This window comes from Lissotriton vulgaris, chromosome 1_1, assembly GCF_964263255.1.
Source record: "Lissotriton vulgaris chromosome 1_1, aLisVul1.2, whole genome shotgun sequence".
Taxonomy (NCBI): domain Eukaryota; kingdom Metazoa; phylum Chordata; class Amphibia; order Caudata; family Salamandridae; genus Lissotriton; species Lissotriton vulgaris.
Window position 1 is genome coordinate 311,339,505 of NC_141685.1, and position 22,871 is coordinate 311,362,375.

At 44.8% G+C, this 22,871-nt stretch overlaps 1 protein-coding gene across 1 annotated transcript in view; it reads left to right on the plus strand.

Moving 5' to 3' along the window:
- The window catches only part of LOC147747101 (vitamin D3 hydroxylase-associated protein-like), a 374,791-nt gene that overhangs the window by 167,437 nt on the left and 184,483 nt on the right, over positions 1-22,871 (plus strand). Inside the window, exons 5-6 of the mRNA XM_086952349.1 lie at positions 21,040-21,246; positions 22,449-22,489. Coding sequence (XP_086808475.1) covers positions 21,040-21,246; positions 22,449-22,489 — 248 coding nt within the window. The remainder of the gene's footprint in view (positions 1-21,039; positions 21,247-22,448; positions 22,490-22,871) is intronic.

Consider the following 22,871-nt stretch of genomic DNA (forward strand, 5'->3'; position numbering starts at 1 on the left):
AGGTTGGTTAAGTTACTGGCTTTTAATTAAGTGATGATCAATAACTGAGTAGGTTTGTGGATGACTTTTAGGAGTCACCAGAAGTCACAGCTGCTACTAGTGGCTTGCAGCTAGTGAACCCTGGCCTCCTATGTACTATTTAGAAGGAGCAGCCATGGTGGTGGTGAGCTGAGGCTTGGACAGTCTTTACCAGCTCATGCTGTCATTCAGATTTTTAAACTAAGTCTGCAGTAGATGGTAAAATTTATAAGGCTGCACATTGTAGAGCAAAATTGCACCCTGCCCTCGTTAAAGGCCTTCCACAACTAAGAAGACATCGCAAAGAGCGTAAGGTTTGGGTTGTATGACAACATATATATCATAATAAATATTCTAGTACAGAAATATAATGGTCAAAACTTTAACCACCAAACTATCTACTTCTTAATCTCATACATATAGTGTAAGGTACACGTCACGTGGTCCATGGGGAGATTGTCGTTTTCCCGAAGTTAGCATGAGCACGCTGCAGACTGTCCACTACTTTGCGCACGTTGCTGCACACGTTTATTTTGCAAATTCCTTTAAAAAAAACTTTTTTATTAAATAAACAAATTTACAGTCCAATAACATTGTTGTCAAATAAGCACAGTGCATTTGTACAGTTGTGAGTATGTCATTACATTGGACCAATGTCCTTACATCATTACTTACAGTCTCCACAGCTTTTTGAGCTTCAATCTCCAAAGTGTTCTCTTTCCTCTGGAGTAGAATAATTAAAAGGCGTACATATCATCCCTCTACTTTTGTTCCATGCCCCCCAAATCTTGGACCCCTTTTGTGGGCATCTCTCCCTTCATATAACACCCTCTCTGCCTGCATGCACCAGTCCATGTCTGTCTCCAAATCTCAGAACTGAAGCCCGGTAACTCCCTTCCAGGTTCTTGCTATATTGCGCTTCGCGGCCACATATCTGAGGGACACCCAAGTTCTCTCAGATACCGACAGGTCAGATGCATCCCATACATTGAGGAGGCACCATTAGGGCGAGACCTCCATTTTTTTTTTACAGGTTGCTAACAGTTTCGTTGTTACTTTCCCCCAATATGTCTGGAATATCCTCATTCCCAACACTGATGTAGATACGACCCCACCTGGCAGCACCCTCTAGGGTGTAGTCAGGAGTTTAGGGTACCCATTTTGACCAACACTACACTGGTTTAGAATGGTTAATGTAGAATCTGAAGTTGGATTAATTTAAAACTGGAGCGAATTGCCACTTCCCAGGGGGATGCAAGTGCCTCCTGCCACTCTTAATCACTCATATAACCCACATATTCTGCCTGTTTTACACAGATTTTCACCATTGTGTCAGGCGTGTTTAGTATTTTTCTGTAAGTCAGAGAATTTGCCTTCTCCTTTAGATAGTCATCCAGGAGTCTGTCATCCATGGGCAAAGCGGCCGGGAGATCAGTACCTCTGGGGACTGCCCTGTGTAGTACATTGCAGACCTGAAGGTATCTAAAAGATTCCCCTACACCTAGTTTATAGTCCCTTTGAAGGTGTCTGAAGGGGAAAACCTTTCTCCCCTGACCACACATCACTCCCCTTCAAAGGACCAATCAAGTCCCATTTATCGAATCCTGGGCATTTTGCTAACAAACCCAATGGTCCACCTCTAAAAGAGGGGTGACGTGTGTGATCTTGTTTTTCCACCCCAGGGCTTTCATTGCCATGTGCCATAAATTGACGGTAGGTGAGGTTGGTGTGTATTTTAGTCCATTCTTCCCCCCTCCGTATATTGTTCTCCAGTAATTCCCAGGGGTCATGTTCTGTCTGTCCAACCCAAAGGCTGGTTCTGTTCCTGGCCAGTGTAACCCGTGATTGGTGACTATTAATTGAGAGGCCCAATAATAACTTTTAATGGTTGGGAGGGCTATTCCCCATCATACCAGCTTTTCATGAGTTTGGTCAATGATATGTGAGGGATTCCATTACTCCAGAGTACTACTGATTCTATTGCTTGGAAGTACTTGACTGGGACAAGATATGGTGTGTTTTGTAAGACCTAAACAAAGCGGGAATTGCCATCATTTTATACAAGGAAGATCTACCCAGCAGCGTGAGGGGCAGGGTCATACAATGCTGCACGTCATCTTGTAGAGGAGGAGCTACATTTTCTCATAGAATACAGTAGGATTAGCCGTGCTATAGATCCCACAATACCAAAAGCCTTCAGTAACTGTTTTAGCTCCACAGGCAGGAACATTCCCCGCACAGGATATGTATGAGCGATTTATCCCAATTGATGTTGTACCCCGAGTCCTTTTGGAGGAGGGTAAATATGTGTAAGATTCTGTGTATTGAAAAATATGGTTTGGCCAAATAGAGCAGAATGTCATTGGCATAGAGGGAGATTCTGTCCTCCCACTCCGCCGTCCAATTTAGTCCCGTGATAAGGGGTCTCCTCTAATCCATATTGCCAGAGGTTGGAGGACCAATGCGAAAATCAATGGAGAAAGTGGACCGCCCTGTCTTGTCCCTTTCTGCAATTTCAACCTCGCTGACCACCCACTGTTGAGTCACTGTGACTCATGCCAGGGGCTCAGAGTAGAGGACAAGAATTTTTCTCCAAACCCAAATCGTTCAGGAGCTCCAAATAAGAAAGGCCATTTTAGCATTGAGGGAAATTATCACTGCCTCTTCTCTAATCGTCCCAGCCCTGCCCATGACACCATTAAGATGCTTTAAATTGAGTATGGAATTCCTGCCTGGCATAAAGCCGGATTGATCTGGATGGATCAGTGTTGGATCTGGGGGTCTCTAGTTGGCAATGGTATTCACCTTTGTCCAAATAGGGACCCTTACTTCTAAGTCAGGATAAGGGGATTACACTCCTTAATAACCCCTGCTCACCCCTTTGGTAGCTTGGCACTAGCAGACAGGCTTATCTCAGAGGCAGTGTGTTAAGCATTTGTGAATATACACAGTAATACAGTGATAACACTACAGATGGACACAACACAGATTTTATAAAAATAAGTATTCTTTATATAGACTTAAACACAAGACCACAAATGACAAAAATCCACAATACTACACTTAAGATTACTTAAAAGATGATTAAAGGTTCTTAGTTCAAGTTGATGGTAGATGCGACAAAGTTCTCAACAAAGTACCTGGATGCGTAACGCAGTGTAAACAAAAAGACTCGCAGAAGGGGAGATGCGTCGGTTCTGTGACCCGGGGGAACGGTTGCATCCTTCCTCAATGCTAACGCAGAGTATGGGACTCGTTGTGAGCCTTACCGGTGTGGAGGTGATGCGTAAATTCACGGCCCCGTTGCGGTGCGCAAGATGGCGCCTTGATGCGATGATCCAGTTGCAATGCGAGAAGGTGGCGCCCTTGATGCGGCGGTGCAATGACGATGCGATGACGACCTGGCAGCCTTACGGCAACTCTGTACTTTGGAGCCGCAACAGGCCCTGCGACGTGCTTCTCCGGCGATGCGATGGCGACTCTCTCGATGGCGTTACGCTTCTCTGGTGATGCGACAGCAGGCAGCTTCGATGAACACACGCTTCCAGGGAGATGCGGCGAAGGCTCGCTTCTCCGGCGTTGCGATGATTTCAGCTGCGGCGGTGACACGCTTCTTCCCGATGCGTCGCGCTTCCAGTTCCCAGCGGCACGCAAGTGACTGGAGTCAGAATTCCCAGCAAGGAAATTCAGGAGGGAGCTGGAGGTGAAGTCTTTTGGACCTGAGACTTCAACAGGAGGCAAGCACAGTTCAAGCCCTTGGAGAATATTCTGTAGATGGAAGTCCTTACAAAGTTCCTTCTCCTTTCCCTTGGCAATAAAGCAACCACTGCAGGCCAAACCAGCAAACAGCACACTGGCAGAGGGGCAGTCCAAACTGCTGCAGATTCCTTGGTTCTTCTTCTTGGCAGAAAGGTTTCTTGTTCCAGAAGTGATCTCAAGTCTGTGGGACTGGGTCCCAATATTTATACGGCACCCTAAGGTACCAGACGATAAGATTACCTGTGTTACCTCATTTACCAGGAACTCAGCATTTATCAAAAAAACTGTCAACACCCATTGGGGCATCCTTAACTCTGCAGGACTGGAGATGCCACGTCCACGTTTCGCTTTCAAGAGGACGGCAAACCTTAAAGATACTCTTGTCCACACTCGCCCCAAGAAGACCACTGTTCAAACTACTAAGACACTGTGGGACCTTCCCCCTGTAACTGGACACTATCGGTGTGGCACATGTGTAGTATGTCCACAAACCATCCAGGGCAAGTCCATTACCCTTAACAACAATTTCACATGGACGTACAGCAAGCATACGAATTGCAACAGCTCTAAGTGCATATATGCCCTGATCTGCCCTTGCAATTGTTTGTACATAGGAATGACCATGCGCCCTGTCAAGCAAAGGATAATGGAACATAACAGTAACATTCGATGTCTCAAATCTCATACCAAACTGTATGACCACTGCAAGGATAAGGAACATCCCCCTGAAAGCATGCGATGGACTGTGATTGAGTCTCTACCACACCTTAATCAACAAGCACTCTTCAAGCATGAACAAAGATGGATACATCGATTGCAGTGTGAAACGTTGGGTTTAAATGACGGGGTGCCCTGGACGACCCTCGCCAGATAGTCATGTGTTTGGACACGTTGTCCACGGTTACTTCCATCACTGTACATTCCCTGTCTACAATACACCTGACTCCGTTCCAAGATGGCGCTCACACTAACGCGCCCGGTTTGCGCAGTCCTTCACCGACCCCTTCTCTCTTTTTACCTCTGTTTACCGTCGCTTAGCAACTGGACTGACACACCCTCAATATGCGCGCGCTGCCTCCCTCATTTAAACCCGGAAACGATCGGATCAACCATCCCGGCTGTCCAGACCGTTTGTTTCCAGTGGGAGGGGTAGGTGCAGAGCAGCTTTCCTGCAGCGACGTAAGAGGTAAGGTGTTGGGCGGGTATGTTACCGACTGGTTGAATTGACGGAGTGTCATTTTCACAGTCTGTCCTGAGCAGCCCGGATCGGGTCTCATGTCCGCCTGATGTCCGCCTGATTCCCCTGTGGGCGCTGGCCCCCTTTCTCTTCCCCCACAGGACTCCCTCATTCGCTGCCGGCCCCACTTGGACGGCGCGTGAGGTTTCCAGGAGGAAACATTAGGGGTGAGTACGCCGACACTGGAGAAAACGACCCGATAAATGCCACACGGCTTTGCAAAGGGCCCCTGCACTCGGTCTCCCGCCTCTCTCGTGATCAGAGTCGGGCATAAATGCACCAACACGGCGCACTGATCGATATGACCATTACACCGGTGCACAGGTCAATGATTCCTTACAGAGTGTCAAACTACGATCGTTTCCGGTTCTACTGTGTGGCTTTTCACAACTACTTTTTAGCATAAAGATTCTAAACCTATCACGTTTGGTTGACCGGTGTCACACGCCGTCGCATCTCTTCGAGGTGTATGATTGAACACGCGTCTTGCCACGTGATGACCGACTGCATGTTGTAGGCGGCAGTGTTGATTTCACGACATGGTTTAAAGGTGACCAGTCATAACAAACTAGCACGCCACCATTGTTTAGTGCGAACACCTTCCACGCACTCAACTGATTTAATTTAATTCTGACTCTCTCTCTCGCTCACAATAACACTTGAAGCTGTCAATGTCTAGGCTAAGCCACTCACTGGGCACGCATGTTCTGGATATCATGCACACAATCACAGATAAAATGTCACTAGTAAGTTAAAAGTAAAGGAGCCATTTTCCTTGTCTATACTGTTGTTTCTCTTTGTTCTTTTTCAGTTCCCAGGAGGTCCCCTCTGTGGAACCATTACGATACGACACTGCTTCAGGTCGTATACTGGTGTCCTGCAATACTTAAAGGACCCGAGTAATTTATGAGCACCCAGGTCCTGATGAATCGCCCTTAGGGCGTGAAACATGTTGACCATTTCTTGCACTTTAAGGGTCGAGTAAGGGTTGGTTCCATTACTTACCACCCCTTAGTACCCCTGTACCTTTTATTGAAGCAGGAAGCCTGACTATTAAAACATTCGCCAACAGGACTTCCCTGACTTCTTTTAACTTCACCACCACGCTCAAGATTACACTCCCTTAGGCCCCTCACACACACACACCCGCTGGCCCAGAATAAAAGATCTCCATCAAAAGTGCAGCTTCCATCGCTGCCCGACGGGCATTGCACCGCCAGCCTGCCGAAGGAGCAGGGTACCGATGATGAGGCTGGACGACTATCGACTGGGGCTGCAGCTGTAGTCCTGTCGGTAGCCTGTGTGAGGTACCTTTACATTCTGGAATATGGGTCTACACCGCACACTTGAGACCCTTACTTCACCCTTTGTCTAGATTGAGTGAGAGAGAATTACTGGTTGAGCTAAATTCCTTGAGCTCCCCTGGGGGAACTCTGTACACCTCTTATTGTTTATCCCAATATTTATACCCCAAAATCCTTTGTTCTCTGAAGGCAGAGAGGCCTCTACCTAGTTCAAACCAGTTCCTGAGCACTTTGTTGACATCACTCTCCTCTTCCTTTCACTGTGTCGGGCAAAGACATCAGCTGCACCACAGGAGGTGGAGCCAGCACAGGGGAGGGAAGATACAGCTCTGGTGCACTCTGTTGACAGGATTCCTCTTCTCCTTCCACTGTGCAGGGTAGAGATATCAGACAAGCCACAGGGGGTGGAGCCAGCATTGTAGAGGGAAGGTACAGCCCTATTCAGGTCCCAGGTGCACTCTCCCCCTCCCATCTGGATGTAAATCTCCCTATTCACCAGTGGGCTGTCCCAGAATGTCTCCTGGAATTTCCCCATCCCTGTCACACACAAACCCAGACAAGGAATACACAACTCAGCAGAGGCAGGCTTAAATGGTTAGGCGAGCAAATACCTACTTTCTAAAAGTGGTATTTACAAACACAGAATATTAAAATAAACTTTACTAAAAAATGTATTTTATTATTCTGAGTTCGGGTATAATAAATTCGAATTTCTGCCATGTTCCCAGAGTCAGTTAGGATTATAAGAATGTAATAATCTTCACTGCCCATTATGGCCTATGAGAACAGGTAGCCTTCAATAGTGAAAAATGGAAATGGCTGTAATTCGCTATTAGAACATGCTACACAAATCAGATCATGGCCTACCTTATACCTAAAATGCACCCTGCCCTTGGGCCTACCATAGGGGTGTCTAATATGAAGCAAAGGGAAGGTTTAGGGACTGGCAAGTGGGTGCACTTGGCCAAGTCGACATGGCAGTCCTAGACTGCACACAGGCCTTGCAATGGCAGGCCTGAGACACACTTTACAGGCTGATTCTGTGGGTGGCACAATCAGTGCTGCAAACCCACCAGCAGTATTTGATCTACAAGCCCTGGGCACACATGGTGCACTGTACTAGGGGCTGACAGTAAACCAAATAACCTAATTGTGGAAGAACCAATCAGTACATCAATTTAACATAGGGAGCACTTGCAATGCGGCACTGATTAGCAGTGGCACAGTGCCCAAAGCATAAATCCAGCAAAAACATATCAAAACAGAGGAGGCAATCTGTCAAAAATGGAAGGGAGACTCACGCCAAAGATGTCCGGTCTAACAATCAGTTTGTGGAGCAGGGGTGATAGACACGTGGCAAGTATTTTGGCTAGCATTTTCACTTCTGGATTTAGCAGGGAGACAGGCTGATAAGAGCCTCTGTGCTCTGGAGGTTTCCCCTATTTGTGTATCACCACAATATTGGCCAGTCTCTGAGTTTCGGGTAGGATACCGTTAGTCACACTTTCATCATACATTTTAGTAAGGTATGGGGCGATTGTAGATGCGTTTATTTTATAGAGTTCAATTGGAAGACCTATTGCATTGATCACTTCCTCATAAATCAAGGCTGAATCAAACTCCTCCAAATCTGAGCTTTCAAGGGCAGGGAATTTGAGGGTGGCCAACAACTCCTCAGCCTTGTAAGTGGAAGCCCCTGTTGGTGTGTAAATCCGTTTAAAGTGTTCACCAAAAGCCTCCTCTATACTGAGCCTATCTTTGAGCCGCATCCCATCTCGGGTCTCAGTCTCAAACACCCATCTAGTGGCCTTTTCTTGTTTGTCTGACCATGCTAGCAACTTGCCTGCCTTATCACCTATCTCGTATATATTCTGTGTTGAGTGGCAAGGTATTGTGCTTTGGCTGCGTCCTCGACAATGTTCCTATATTCTTTCTGCTTCAGTAGCAATCTAGGTTTAGTATCTGGGGCAGTGGAGATTATTAGTTTGCATTCTATTTCACTAATATCATACTCTATTTCTTGCAGTTTCTTTCATTTTTCCTTCCTATGTCCCACGGAGCCTGAAACACCCTGCCCCCCTACCACCATCTTGTATGCTTCCCATAATGTGGCTGAGTCTACCGACCCTTCATTTTCTTTAAAATAGATATTGGTAGCCTCTATGAGCCCCTCCCGGATAGTCAGTAGCTTTAAGTACCAGGGGTTAAGTGCCCTCTAATATTGCTTGGCAAAGGGATTGCCTCAATATTTTGCTATTACTGAAGAACGTTCCAACATAGGGAGATGGTCAGCTCTGCCAAAGATATAGTCTACGCGTGACAACTTCCCATGTACCCTGAGGGGAAGGTATATTTGAGGGATGAGGGATTATAAGCTCTTCAGACATCCATCAGACCCACTGCTCTAAAAAAATCTGCTAGTATCTTCCCGGATGTTTCTCCTTGTTTTGGCGGTTTCCTATCCAGGTCTCCATTGAGGGCCGCATTAAAGTCTCCCCCTATCAACAAGTCACCTTCAGGCAGATTACGCATGTGTGATCCTAAGTCAGCCAGACCAGAGGAGTGCAGTCTGCATGACCCGCAGAGAGACTTATTATTGAGCAACCTGCTTTCCCAGTATCCAGACAGGGTCACAAACCTCCCCAGTGCATCATGTGTCACGGTTAGGATTTAAAAGGGGAATGAACTACGTAGGAAAATACCTACCCCTCTCAACCCTTTGGTATACCCAGCGTGAGCTACCAGTTTATAACCCCATCTATTGAGTGCACAATAAAAGGTTCCTTATTTGTGGGATTCCTGCAGCAAAACCACGTCAGGGTCCAGCCATTTCAAGAATTGCAGAACTATTCCTTGTTTAATTCTGTGCTCCAACCCATTTAGGTTCCACGAAAGTATTCTAAGTTGGCCTACATGTGGAGCTACCTTAGTCGTCGTGCATTTGGTCTGTATGGATAGGGCCTCCTAAGGCTCAGAATAGAGTGAGTATAGTACCATATCTTCAGCCACCAGTGAGTGCCTTGCTGCGTCGCAGCCAACATTTTAAACATTGGCAATATTGTTCGTCCTACTGCTGGTTTATGTACTCCCCATGCACCGCAAACTCGTTTTTCCAAGTTACACGTTAAACATTAAACTTTTCTGTAACAGTCCTGAACGTGACTCCCCAATCCCACCCCCTCCCTGCAACATGGACTTAAAACTGCCCACCCCCCAACTGAGCAGAGTGCCTGTATACCTTTACCCATTGAACACTGCGAAGGGGAACCTGGCCTAGCCAGGTTGCATACAATAATCTTTATCCCTTCATGAACTATGCTTTTTAAGCCCTTATGTTACATTCTTATCAAACAAAGTAGGACAAGTGCACAACCTTCAATTTAGTGAATAGAGTTGTTTGTGTTTGGTTGCGTGTTTTAGAAAAGTTTAAGGTTGCTCCCTTGGGTACGTTATCCGTCCAGTACAACGTAACTTAAATCTTAACTGAGTGTTTCCAAATGGAATTTGGTCACAAGCCCAACTGGGGCACTCCTTATAAGTGATCACAATAAGAGCTTCGTATTTTCACAGCTTGAATCTTTTATTTTTTCAAAAGAAAGAGTTCATTTTTTACTTAATTTTCATTTTGTTCCAATTATTTCAAAGGACCTCCTGAAACTATTTTCCAATCTCCAATGCATTTCGAGCGGTTAATCCGCTCTTCATCAGGGAGTGCATTCTAAAAAAATAGATACAATACAACCAATGAATTCAATTTCAACAGCAAGAAAAATCGCATTTTGAAGATACATGGGTGCATAAACGTATATATCAAAGTAACACAAACATAACAAATATGGTGTCCCTAAAATGCTGGTATTGACCTTATAGCCCAAGGTGAAAGGTGTACTAAAAACGCAAGGTTGCTCTGAACTACTCACGTACTTAGTTAGTCGAGTAGTTGAAGATCTGGGGAAAAGTAATACAAAGTGCATGTCAGGCAAAGGTAGGCTGACTAAATAAATGAAAGAAGCTCGACTCGCGCTTCAGAAAATAAAGCGCTTCTGAAAAAATGCGGCAACGTAACCCTCTCAGGACTTCTTACCTGATGGTGAGATTAAACACGCGCGTTCAGGGAACCGTCCATTACACCGTGTGCGGTGATTCTGAGATACAGTCAGTGTGCTGGTTATAAACGCGAAGGTTTACAAAAACGCGGGGGTTTAGAAAACCGCGAGGGTTTCAAAAAATTCAAGATAGTGAGACGGACTAAGGTCAGTGATCACGTGATCGGGAGCAAAAAAGTGGCGGCCATCTTAAGATGGTAAAGTTCCAGCATATAGGACTGCAATTGTAACAAATAACGTGACACACATGTAATTTTTGAGGCATCGCATATACAGAAAATCAAAGAGCAATATATACAAATGTCTGTGGTGTTATAGATAACAGATAAATTCAATTCGTTCATTTAAACCATTAGGTTTCAGAGCCTGTAGATAGTAAATCCAGTAATTCTCTCTGCGCAGTAGTTCCTTATTGTTGTCTTTTCCCTCAGATTTTTCAACAATTTCCAGTATCAGAAATCTCAATTGCGCAATGTTGTGTTTAAATTCATGGAAGTGGGTAGCCACGGTGGATTTTGCATTTTTTGTCCTAATGTTGGATTTGTGCTCATTAATGCGCAAACTAATTTTGCGCTCAGTTTTCCCCACATAAATTTTCCCACAGGGACATTTCAAAAGGTAGATTACATTAGCAGTTTCACAAGTTGCTGATACTCTTAGTTTAATTTCTTGGCCCCGCATGGGGTGATGAATAACATTACCACGAATGATGTTATGGCAATTCTGACAGTTCAAACAAGGCATTGTGCCTTTATACGTCTTTTTCCTTGGTTCTTTTCTTTTAATGATTTCTCCTAGGTTTCTGTTCCTAGTGTAGGCAAAAAGGGGAAGTTCAGTGAATGAGGTTTTAAAATCTGGTTCCATGGTCAACATTGACCAATGTTTGTTGATGATTTTTTTGAAAATATGACTGGATGTAGTGAACTTTGTAACTACCACCATCCTGGTGGTTTCCTTTCTTTTGCTTTTAGTTAATGTTTCATTCCGTGTAACTTGTTGGCATTTTGAGAATGCTTCAGAAATGATAGTTGTGGGGTACCCTCTTTCACTGAATCTGTCAGACATTTCTTTGATTCGTTGTTCAACTTTTAGTGATCACTTATAAGGAGTGCCCCAGTTGGGCTTGTGACCAAATTCCATTTGGAAACACTCAGTTAACATTCTTATCAAAACAGTTTGTATCAAATACTCTATGTAGCGTCTCTCGAAATCTCAGCATCCTGTTAGGAACGATAAGCTGGATGGTCAAGCATCGTCATATTTAACCTGCTCACCCAAAATCTATAAACTTAACAGTCTTCAATGTCTTCGTCAACCATCGACCAGTCATCTTCAGGGCTCTGTTGGGCCAGTCCCACTTCAGTGATTGTCTAGAGACTCAAACCGCTGCTTAACTGCGCCATTTTGACCCAGCTCCTTTTGAGGGCCTTCCTTAAGTTTATGGTTATCCTGTCGAGACTCTTGTCCCTGCATGCGTCTTTGAGAATTTGATCTTTGGGCTCCAGGGGTTCTTCACCCCTCCAACCATTTGAGGTCTCCTCCCGGGTCTGAAAGAACCATGACTGCCCCTCCGACATCACCCTCAACTTGGCTGAGAAGAGCATTGCATATTTTATATTTTTCTCTCAGAGCGCTCATTTCACCCCTAGGAAGGATCGCTGCATCTTTTAGAGCTTTACCGTGAAGTCTGGCAAAAAGGTGATTGCAGAGTTTTCAAGCTTGAGTTAGGGGGGCTGTGCGCACTTTCTGCAGAATTATGTCTCTATCTCTATAGTTGAATATTTTGGCCAGGATAAGGCGCGGGGTGTGTGCCCGTTTTGGAGCTCCTCCGGGCACCCTGTGGGCACACTCCACTGAGAAGTACTGGGAGAGAGCATGGGGCTGTAGGTGGTTCTGTACCAAGTCCGCTACGAATACATTTGTGGCCTGTCCCTCCGCCCTCTCCGGCACTCCCCTCATAATCTTCGAGCTTCGCCTACAGGTACGCCGTCGTAGTTTGAAGCCTCTTGACTGTTATTTCCAATGTTTTTTGAGAATACCGAGTTTTCCGTGGCTTTCACCCTCTCCCCCAAATTTTGCTGGTCAGCGTGCATGAGCGCCACCTCCGTTGTTACTGTTTCTATTTTGTATTCTAGTGTTGATTGGACCCCTTGTATGGCCTCCATAATATTCTGTAGGGCTGGGTATCATATTCTGATTGCTGCTTTGTGCCCTGCGCTTCATTTTTCTCCTCCACAGTTTTAGCTTTAGAATGGGCGAATTTGTCGAGTTTTGTTTGGTGTGTTTGCTTGGGCCCTTTTAATGTCGACATTTTGCCAGAGTCATTGTTATGAACTACCACTGTTGCCTGTGTTGTGCGTATGTCAATGCAAGACTCCATGTTTCATTACAGCCAGAGTGTGACAGCATGGGGATTGTCTTTGTCTATGGGAGCCCTTTGAATTCACTTCGGGCGATCATCCAGTTTCCCCCCAACCAGTACTATAAAAATGGCAGCGCATCAGGTTACTTTGGGCCCAAATTCTAACAGAGTGCATCACTCCTATTGGGATCACTCCCGTTCCTCCTAAAGCCCTTCTGTTCAAGCCTGCCCTCTTACATTTGGCCTGTTACCTCCATATAGATCCTGCAGCTCGCTTTGACTTGCCCTCACATCTTCCAGTGGAGCCTGTTCATGATCTGAGCTCCTCACCTCCTTATTCGGTCTGTCCTGTGCTTGGAAGCTACCCCTTTTCCCTTTTGTGGGGCGCTGGGCGTTGGGTGCACTCGCAAGGGTATCCCCTTTGGCGCCCCACCAATTTTATGCCAACATGTCGGTGTTCATGCTCTGTTGTCCACAGTACCATCAAGATGTCCACATTCAGTTTTGGAATCTTTCTCAAGGTTATTTTGGAATATGCTACCTCTTAAATGGCCTTCAGCAGTGGAGCTCCATAGCAAGCACTCATCTCGTCAGAATGAGGACATGCCCCAGTTTAGGATTTAATTTTAAAAAAGCTATAGCTTAAATTTCTTTATTCTAAAAAACATAAAGCTCAGTTTATGGTATGATTGTCCTCATTGAAAGACATTTTTTTGAAAGAACAGTGTGACACTCCAATATTGGTGAATCGCTACTCCCAACTCTGATGACTTGACTCCAAGAACGCCGATGTTGAACATGGTGGGGATATAGGTTTATTTTAGGAATAAACATCCTATTCAGAGTATAGTACACATAACTGTTTTAAGACTCACTGGAATCCATTACATCAACGCTCAGACCAGAGACTACATCACTTAGCCAAATTCATGAATTACTCGAATCCAGAATATACCAAGGGCTAGTGCTGCCCAAAACGTAAAAACCTAATCACTCTGCAGACTTCTGGCCAGAGCCTAATCTTTCTGCATTACTAGCATCACCATATTCCAGTCCAGTGAATGGAAGACCACTTCAAACCACAACCAGGGACTGGTTCTTCACTGATGTGCATAACCAATCATAACTACAGGTCTAAATCTTGATCTGTGAATCAGTTCTCTCCCGCTGGAACAGATGGATATCCATAAACACACAATTTGTATCGATGGGGTATTCAAATGCCTGTCACTGCACAATCGATTGTGTCATACGCATGCTCTCAAATGTAATGCAAAATGCTAATCCCAAACTTCCCATCTGAGTACTACTGCAGTGAGACATTCTTTTATTTTGTACATTTGGGCTGCTGTGTTTACTTCAGTGCCTCACATATTGTAAGTGTAGTTTGTTGGTATTCACAGCTTACTGTCACCCAACAGTGTCAATCCATGGCAAATGTCCAAATGCCACAACATGGACAAACAATTGTGGTCTTAGGCCCTGCAAGTTCATCTTGGACTCAGGACCACAACACCCTCAAATCTCAGAACCTCTCAGGCTTCAAAAGATGTTCACCTGTCCTTAAGTACTCTACTGATTGCAATTGGACTGTTTGACACAGGTCCCATGATTCCTCCCCATAATCCACAAGGTGATTCTGAAATGCATGATATAGAAGCACAGTTTTCATCTGATGGTTCCTCTTCAAATTCTAACACATGATCATCCCATTGCTGGTCATTGACCAGAACGAACACCTTCCTCAGTCATTTCTCCAGTTGTCTCAGAGTCACACTGGATCTCATTTCTCACTGTGGGTGGTTGAGTTTGAAACCTTGGTTCCTGGAAAGATAGCTAGCTGGCTTACTTTCAACCAAATGAAACACTTTTGCATCCAGCCGACAGTTTGTATAATGGTTATTAAAAGATCAGTGAATTTCATAGTTTTTCCCATTGTGCCGAACACCACTATATTAGTTGTTCTTTTGAGGATGTTCTTTCATTTGCTTCTCGTTACCAGTTGTTTGATTAAAACACCCAAGTTAAAACAAGTGTCTGAAATGTTATGAACAGGTGCTTTGAAACATGCTTCCTCTGCTAGGGAGCCACTTCAGCAGTCCATGCTCATTACAAAATGATTATTGCCTTCACAAGATCTGTATGACAGCCACATGGCTAATGTTTGCTACCTGTCCACTTACGTTTGCTTGAGCCTTTCTAGTTCCCACTTCCCTGCTGTTAGTACTAGTGAAGTGTTATAGAAGACGCATGAGCATGCATTAAAGCAAATGTATGTGCCCAATAGCAGCACTTTTATCAGGACAGAGTTTGTTGTATTGTATTTACAGAGACTCAAGTATTTTAGATAATAGCTAACAAGTATGCCCATATAATTATAGACAATGCAACAATATAGTACAGACTGGTCATGTGTAAGAATCCCTAATGCATGGAGTCTGATCCGGAGAGTGGCTAGTAGACGGTTCTTTAGATTTGACTTGAGCCATTTTTAAAGATTCAGTCAAACTTTTGGCAAGTTCACTTCTAAACTTTTTGCTTTCTCTTAGCCTTTTTCTGTAACCTGGTGTTGGTGATTTTAGGCCTCTGAGCACTTTAGCCCTGTGGTCCAATGTAAAGTGAGTGCGCTCTGAGTGCGTGTGGTGAGATTGACCTGCCCTCCCATAGGAATGCACGGGGGATATGTGTGTCCATGGTAATTCCTGATATGAGAGGAGTGCAGGGGCGAGTTTAGTATGGATGAACTCGTGAGGATGAATGCTACGCAATGGTGTGCACAGATTTATGGTGACTGGTAAAGAAAGGCCACTTTTAGAAGTTGGCATTTCTGTGCACTGTGTGTCTGCCTGTGCGATGTGAGTTGCATGTCTGGCTTGAGCAAAACAAAGTGCTCCAAAGCTCCCCTGAACCAGTTGCATCTGGTTCCCCCATGCTCCGCACCTTTACACAAAGGGAGTTGCTAATATAAATATAGGGGCATGAAAATGGTCATTTCCTGGTTGCAGTTCCTGCTGTGGTGTGCTGCTGCTGGGGCCCAGGGGGCGCTGTCATGAGGGCTTACCTCCCTGGGCCCTGCATCGGCCCTGGATGCCTCCAGGACTTTTTGGGAGCTTTCTGCTTTGCTTTTCATCCCAGGATCTTCAGATCTTTATGCAGCCTTTCAGCGCACTGGGTGCGCTTTGATTTACTGCAGGGCTTTTTGCTTACTCTCAGCTGATGGAGAGCACTTTAGTTTACTTTTGATGAGGCCCATGGCTGCCAGAAGCGTGTGCTGCTCTGCCGCCCTTTTTCGAGGGAATCCCAGTGTGAGGGATTCCCCCGGTGCTGCTGTTGGAGCGGGTGCCCACCCCGCTTACTGATTAATTATGGCCGCCTTATACTGATTTTGTGTGTGCCCACCCCGCACTATGTTTATTTCTGCTGCAGGTGCCCACCCCGCTGTGATTGCCTTGGCGGGAGCCCACCCCACACTTTGGTAATGGAAATCACCGCTGCTGCCCGGGCGAAAACAGGAAGTCAGGCAGTGTGCTTCCTGACATGGGGTGGGACTTCCGCTTTCCCGAGGGTAGCCCGCGCCCACAGAATTGCAAAATGGAGAAACCTGACCGGATTCTCGCCGTCACCACGGTAAAGTCCTGGTCCCACGAGGGGGCCCGGGTGAAATGAGGAGAAGCCAGGCGGGAGCCCACCCCGCACTGGCAAACCGAAGAGGAAGTGGACCGCAGCAAAGAGGCCGTCTGCACCAGAGCGGGACCTCCCCGCGTGGAGGAGGAGAGGTCCTGTGCACAGGCCCTGACCGAGACAAAGTCAGAAGGGGCCAAAAGGAGCAGTGCTGCAGCTGGTCGTTTGGGCTCCCGTGGCGAGGAGGGAGCCCCGCGTGTTTCTGCATGCGAGAGAGGAGACCTAGAGCGACAAAGAGAGCCGGTGAGTAGGGGATTCGTCCGTGTTGTGTCACGGCCTATTTCCTGAGTGGCCCCCGCCTGATAGGGGGTCGCTCAAATGAAGGGGGCACATTGTTGTCTAAAGGGCCAGAGGGGCCCATGTTCTTGTGCTGGTCATTCACCTTGAGCATTTTCAGTACCCCTGGCGTGGGGCTGATCTTCACAGCGGCGCCTCAGTTGCGGGCTGCTGCAACGTCTTAGGCATGATTATTTTAGAGCCATGTGTGGCTCCAACAGGGGCATGTTTATTTCCATAGCCAGTGTGGTTCCAACATGGGGCAAGATATTTTAAATGTCCCGTTGGGCCAGAGGGCCATGTAGTGCCGGGCCTTTATGTTGATTCCCAGATGCCCGCTTACTAGAGGGCATCTGCTACCTTAGTTGTGTCCATGATTGTTTTAGAGGCCCGTGGGGCTCCAACTAGGGCATATTTGTTTAGAGGGCACAGTGGGTGCCCAGGGCCAACATTTGGTCATCTCAGCTGCGCAGCAATTAGTGCCAGCTGCATCATTTAAGCCCTCATGCAATATTCCCAGCTGCCCAGCAAGTAGTGGGCAGCTGCAACGTTAAGGTTTGCGCAGTGCGCATCCTTTACTCCCTCTGCCTTGGCAGCACACTCTGACTTTTGGGACAAACGGCATTTGAGCCCCTTTTTGAGAAGGCCAGTTGGCCAGCTGGACTGTTAGGATCGTAGGGTGCCAGGCCCTAATGTGATGTGGTGCTAGGAAATGTAATGTAATGTATGGAGTATGATTTACGCACCTTGTTCTATACCTCTAAATGTAGTTTTATGATTGAGGTTGTGTTTTGCATATTATGGTTTATGCTAGTGAGATTTATTTCCTAATGTGAGTTATACTTAGGAGGTTTGGGTCTAATGCGTTTTAAACCTATGAGGTGATTGCATAACGTGTTTATTCTGGTGAGGTTAACACAGAATGTAATTCGGGCCTGATGTGATACTATGCATAATGTAGTTTGTTACAGGCTGATGCTAAGTACAGTGATTGCCAGTAATTACTGGTTGTATTCTATGTTCATGATAAATTCTACATTTACTAAGTTCAATTTGGTGATGGTTATGACTGTGGTCCAGTTGACCCTGTCAGGTGTAAATAATCTCTTGTAAATATGACCTAGTGCCAGATGGCATGATGTATATGATGTTATTAGTATTCTAATGTGTTTTATGACAATACAAAGGCTATTTTTGTATATAAACTTGTGTGGAGTTCCTTTGGTGGTGTGCCTGGGATGTTGTTACTGTGTGAGTGCGCAAATGCTTTACACATGGCCTCCGGGATAAGCCTGACTGCTCGTGCCAAGCTACCAAGGGGGTGAGCACCGGTTATCTTTGGTGTGTAACTCCCTTGCCCTCACTAGAGTGGTGGTCTCTGCCTGGCTTTGGCGCAAGCCTTAGCCAATCAAAGATCCCATTTCTAACATGGAGATTTCCAAAGTTTAGGAACATTGCCTTTAGAACAAGCACTTCATGGTAAAGCTGTGTTTTTGTGCTGAAACCTACCCTTGCATTTGCAGAAGCATACACATTGTCCATGTTTCACTCTTGTGTTGACTTCATCATTAACAAACTGCATTTGGTTTGTATATATTGCCTATGGGTAACATGTAACTGTAATCAGATCCTCAAAGGAGGGTTGCTTGTGGCTGAGATGTACTTTGAACAGCACTATGTGCTTCTTGTCACCCTGCGTTCCAGTTTTTACTACTAATCTGCTGATTGAGTATAGCCACTTCCTGAAAATGTGTTTTCATAGAGTCTTCAAATAGCAGTTTTGAACTTGGGGGCAAATGTAGTCCACTTGCTTAAAATGTCCCTGAACCTTTGGTGCATAGTAATCCGAACTCCTTAACCAATTCAAAAAACAGATTAAGCAGTCACTATCATAATATAGTTTCCTAGATTCTCCAGCTTGACATTCAAGTTGGCTAGCATGAGAAGTTTGTGTAGCCACTGACCATGGTGGAAAGGAGCAAATAGCGCTCAGTCACAGACCCTAGGACTGTGTCAGGCTTTTGCTAGAGAGAAGATGGAAGCCTAGAGATACTGACAGATAGGATGAGGCTATGGACAGAGGAGGTACAACCATAGATTTTTATTTGGGATGCTGCAAGTGGCTTTGTTAGTGGCAATTCGCAAAGGGTACGTCTAATGAGTAATCCGTAGTGGTTACCGTGACTTTTCTTGGAAGCAGAGTTGAGAGGTGGCACTCATCCTAGATATCTGGGTGCCGAAGAGGTTAGAGTAGTCATGTATACAAAAAAGTGATGGATGGAATGCTTGAATTCATCTCAGCCACTGGCAATTATTCAGACCACATCCCAGTATATTGATGCTGTCTCAGTTTGGAGCCAGCCATACTGACCCTGCTCCGATGGGAACAGTCTCGCCTGACCTGCCAAGCCAGGTTCTCCCTGAACCGGAACACAAGCAACCCAGGAACGGGTTCTCCCTTATTATGTCTCATCAGCCGGTATAGCTTGGTTGCTGCGATAGTGTGCACGGCACCCACATCTGGGCAAACCTTCCCACTTAGGGTGTCACACTGAGGTATACAAAACCTGATGGAAGGAATGCTTGAATTAATCTCAGCCATTGATCACTTGGGCCACGTCCCAGTCCATCTTTGTGGTACACTAATACATTCATCATTGCAACAGTGACACTAATGTGCAGTGTGGCAGTTGCCTGAGCAACAGAAAGCTAGGTGCCAACCCCAGGGCCACTGTAAACATTAAGTGGTAGTGTAAAACCCTCCGCACACATTATCTAGTGAAACATGCACATATAGTCTGTTTCTTTTGCCTTTGAAATTAAAGAATAAAGAGGATGAAAAACAATCTGTTTGAGAATCTAACCTTTGTATTGTATGACTACTAAACGTCTTCTTCTGTCAATTGATCTAAATATCAGTAATGTGCAAACGTTGCAAATTATAAGATCCTTTCAGATTCTGTAAAGAAAGAACCTTACTGTGCTCCTCAAAATTGTTATGCCTTGTTTCTTTGACTTCCTTACTGCCATCATCGCCTAAATATCACACTGACAACTCATTAATGGACCATATTGACTGCCAAGATTGTTATTCACCCACATCTTCTGCTTTGAAGTCATCTCTTTACCCCAAAGTGATATTCATTAATGACTGCTTTGCATTTGTAACATGGGAAGAATGCCGGGGTCAAATGATCTTCTGGTCAAGAAGTTTCATATGATAGCTACACTTTTTATGACACTGGCCCGATTCACAGAACTAACAAGACAAAATCTTAAACTTACTACCAATCGGCTTACTCATTTTGGTATTCACAGAAGTTAGGAGTCCTAACTTTTGGACTCCTAAATGCCTTCTGTGAAAACCGAAAGTCTTAAAGTTAGGATTTTTCTCAGTTTAGGAGCCCTAAAGTTAGGATAACTTTACTACTCATAAACTGAGAAAAATCCTAACTTTAAGACTTTCCGTATTCACAGAAGGCATTTAGGAGTCCAAAAATTAGGACTCCTAACTTCTGTGAATACTGAATGAGTAAGTGCCTTCTTTGAATACCAAAATGAGTAAGTGCCTTTTGTGAATACCAAAATGGTAGTAAGTTTAGGATTTTGTCTTAAGTTAGTTCTGTGAATCGGGCCACTGTTGGCCTCTTCGATTAAAGGTTTCAACACAAAGAGCACTTTTGATTTTTAATCGCAGGGTTTGAGGGCTCTATTTGTGTGATAGTATCAAACGGATGGATCCCTTAGGTCTGCAAGTAAGGACATCCTAGTGTGTCAATGTAGGCAGGTTAAGGGTGTTTATGGGAACGAGGGTGTCTATTATTGTGGGTATTATTCAGATAATGATTTCTCAATGCAAAGATGATACTTTAGGGTATTTGACTGGAAAGATTTGGGCAAAATGATATTGTCTCCCATTGGTATATTAAATCTTAAATGTGAATGATATAATTCCCATCGGGCAATATGTCTGTCTGTTATCATGACTGATGAGCGCCCTCAGTGTGACCATTTTTTAGATAATTTAGATATTAGGAAATTGAATAGTTTAGGGCGGTGATGGTCAGTTGTTGAGATGGTGGTATCTGAGACTAAGGCTATTAATCCTATGATGCAAAAGCGACAATTAACCATAACAATGTTCACATGGTGTGCTTGGCCAACAGATTTGTAAATGACCTTTAATAAAATAATTTTTTCAGCAATTTTTTTTTCTTCAATGTCTTTAATACTTTTACTGGGACCATCATCTAAATAAAGAAACAATACGAGTGTTGCTATTTTGATCCATTTCAGCTACGACTGCAGTAATTTAATCTTTGGACAAACTGTGAATCCCATGGACCATAAGAAATCCCCCGGTGGATCCTCTGGCGGCGAGGGAGCTCTTATAACTGCTGGTGGGTCCATTTTGGGGTTGGGATCAGACGTCGCAGGGAGTGTCCGCATCCCTTCCTCCTTTTGTGGGATCTGCGGCTTTAAACCAACCAGAAACCGACTCAGGTAATGAAAGTAGTTTATAATGTGCGTTTAAGTATCTTTTTATGCAAATTACTTTACAGGTGACTTGACGTGTGCATGGCAGGTTATGAGCTCTTCACTCATTTGGCATGGCACTAACTACCAGGTGATATTTCATTTTGATCGCAGTCTCGTTCAGTTAAGTAGATGCTGCTGTCCTGCTGCCAAAAGCCATTTATTCGTTTGGTGGAAGAATCAAGAAGGGGTAGAAGGTGAAATGTTTTCACTCATAGTATTTCAGGTCAGAAGGCTAGGGTGCGAAGAATACATTATTTTCATTAGTATTTTTGATTATTTTGTGTCTGAAAAATACTACTTACCTCAAGACGTCAACAAGTAAAGCAATTTAGATTTGCACAGACATTGTCTTAGAGAGAAAACTGACTACCCACATTTTTTCTCTCTGCATTGTGGACTCTAATTATAATATCCACCTTTTTGGCAAAACATATCTAAAAGGGAAGGAGACTTTATTAGGAGGAGATGATGGGCATCCTACTATAACGAGGCAAGGTACTTATGCCCCTAGACATTGGTAGCAGAATTACTTTGTTTAAAACAAATTGTTTGACATAACCGAAATTATGCATGCTCATCAGAACTACTACTACACTGTAAAAACACCTCCTTATCATATTAAGGGATTGACTTAGAAGTACCTTTCATGCATAAGATGGAGTGGTGTGGCTCACTGGTTAGAGGCAGCAGACCCAGAAGCAGAAGTCAGCCCGGGACCAGGGTTCAATTCCTGACGCAGCAGGGTCGTGGACCAGGGTCAGCGGACTCGATAATTCTCGCCTCGGTGCCTACTCTAACCAGGGGTCCCACTCGGCAACTCTGGGCATTAGCTTGCCTAATCTCCACAACGGCCCCATCAACGCCGGGGATGCCTGGCTCCACCTTGGGGACTCCCAGTAGGGACCGTCCCACAGGGAAAGCCAGGACTGGTTCCCCAGCGGTATACAGCGCCAGGACGCAGGCTGGCAACCATGTGCTTTACAAGTAAAACATTACATTACATTTACATTACATAAGACAATTTCACTTTTAAACACGATATGTAGTTGGTGAATTGACCAGTGCCAAACTCGAAGCTGACGGTACTGTAAAACTTAAAGTGTATATTATTATAAATGTACTTAAGTTGTAGTGCTGCATGCTACAAGTTATCTCTCTCCCAACAGCATGCGAGGAGTGTCTACCAGTGCACCTGGCCAGAAGACAGGTGAGATATTAGCTTTTTCTCATAGATCATCTTAATCAATAATGTGGTCTGTAATGTTTGCCTGCCAAAAGCAGACAAGTAATCATCCTATTGATTTTGGTCCAGAGTTAGTTATTTTAAAGTATGCCATATGCAAGGATTTGTATATGCCAGAGTTTACCTTAGGTCTGGAATAAAACTTTTTGCGGCGCAGAATGTTTAAAGGAACACACTTGATGGGCAGGTTCCTTTATTGGTCTAAGAATACCTTTGTCAGTTACAGTTTACTTTTTATATATTTATTTTGTGAGATTTTGTACATGCACTGGACAGAAGCAAAATGGGTAGGACTGGGACCTCATATACCTTCCCAAGTGGCATCAAGCTCATTTTCCCCTTTTTT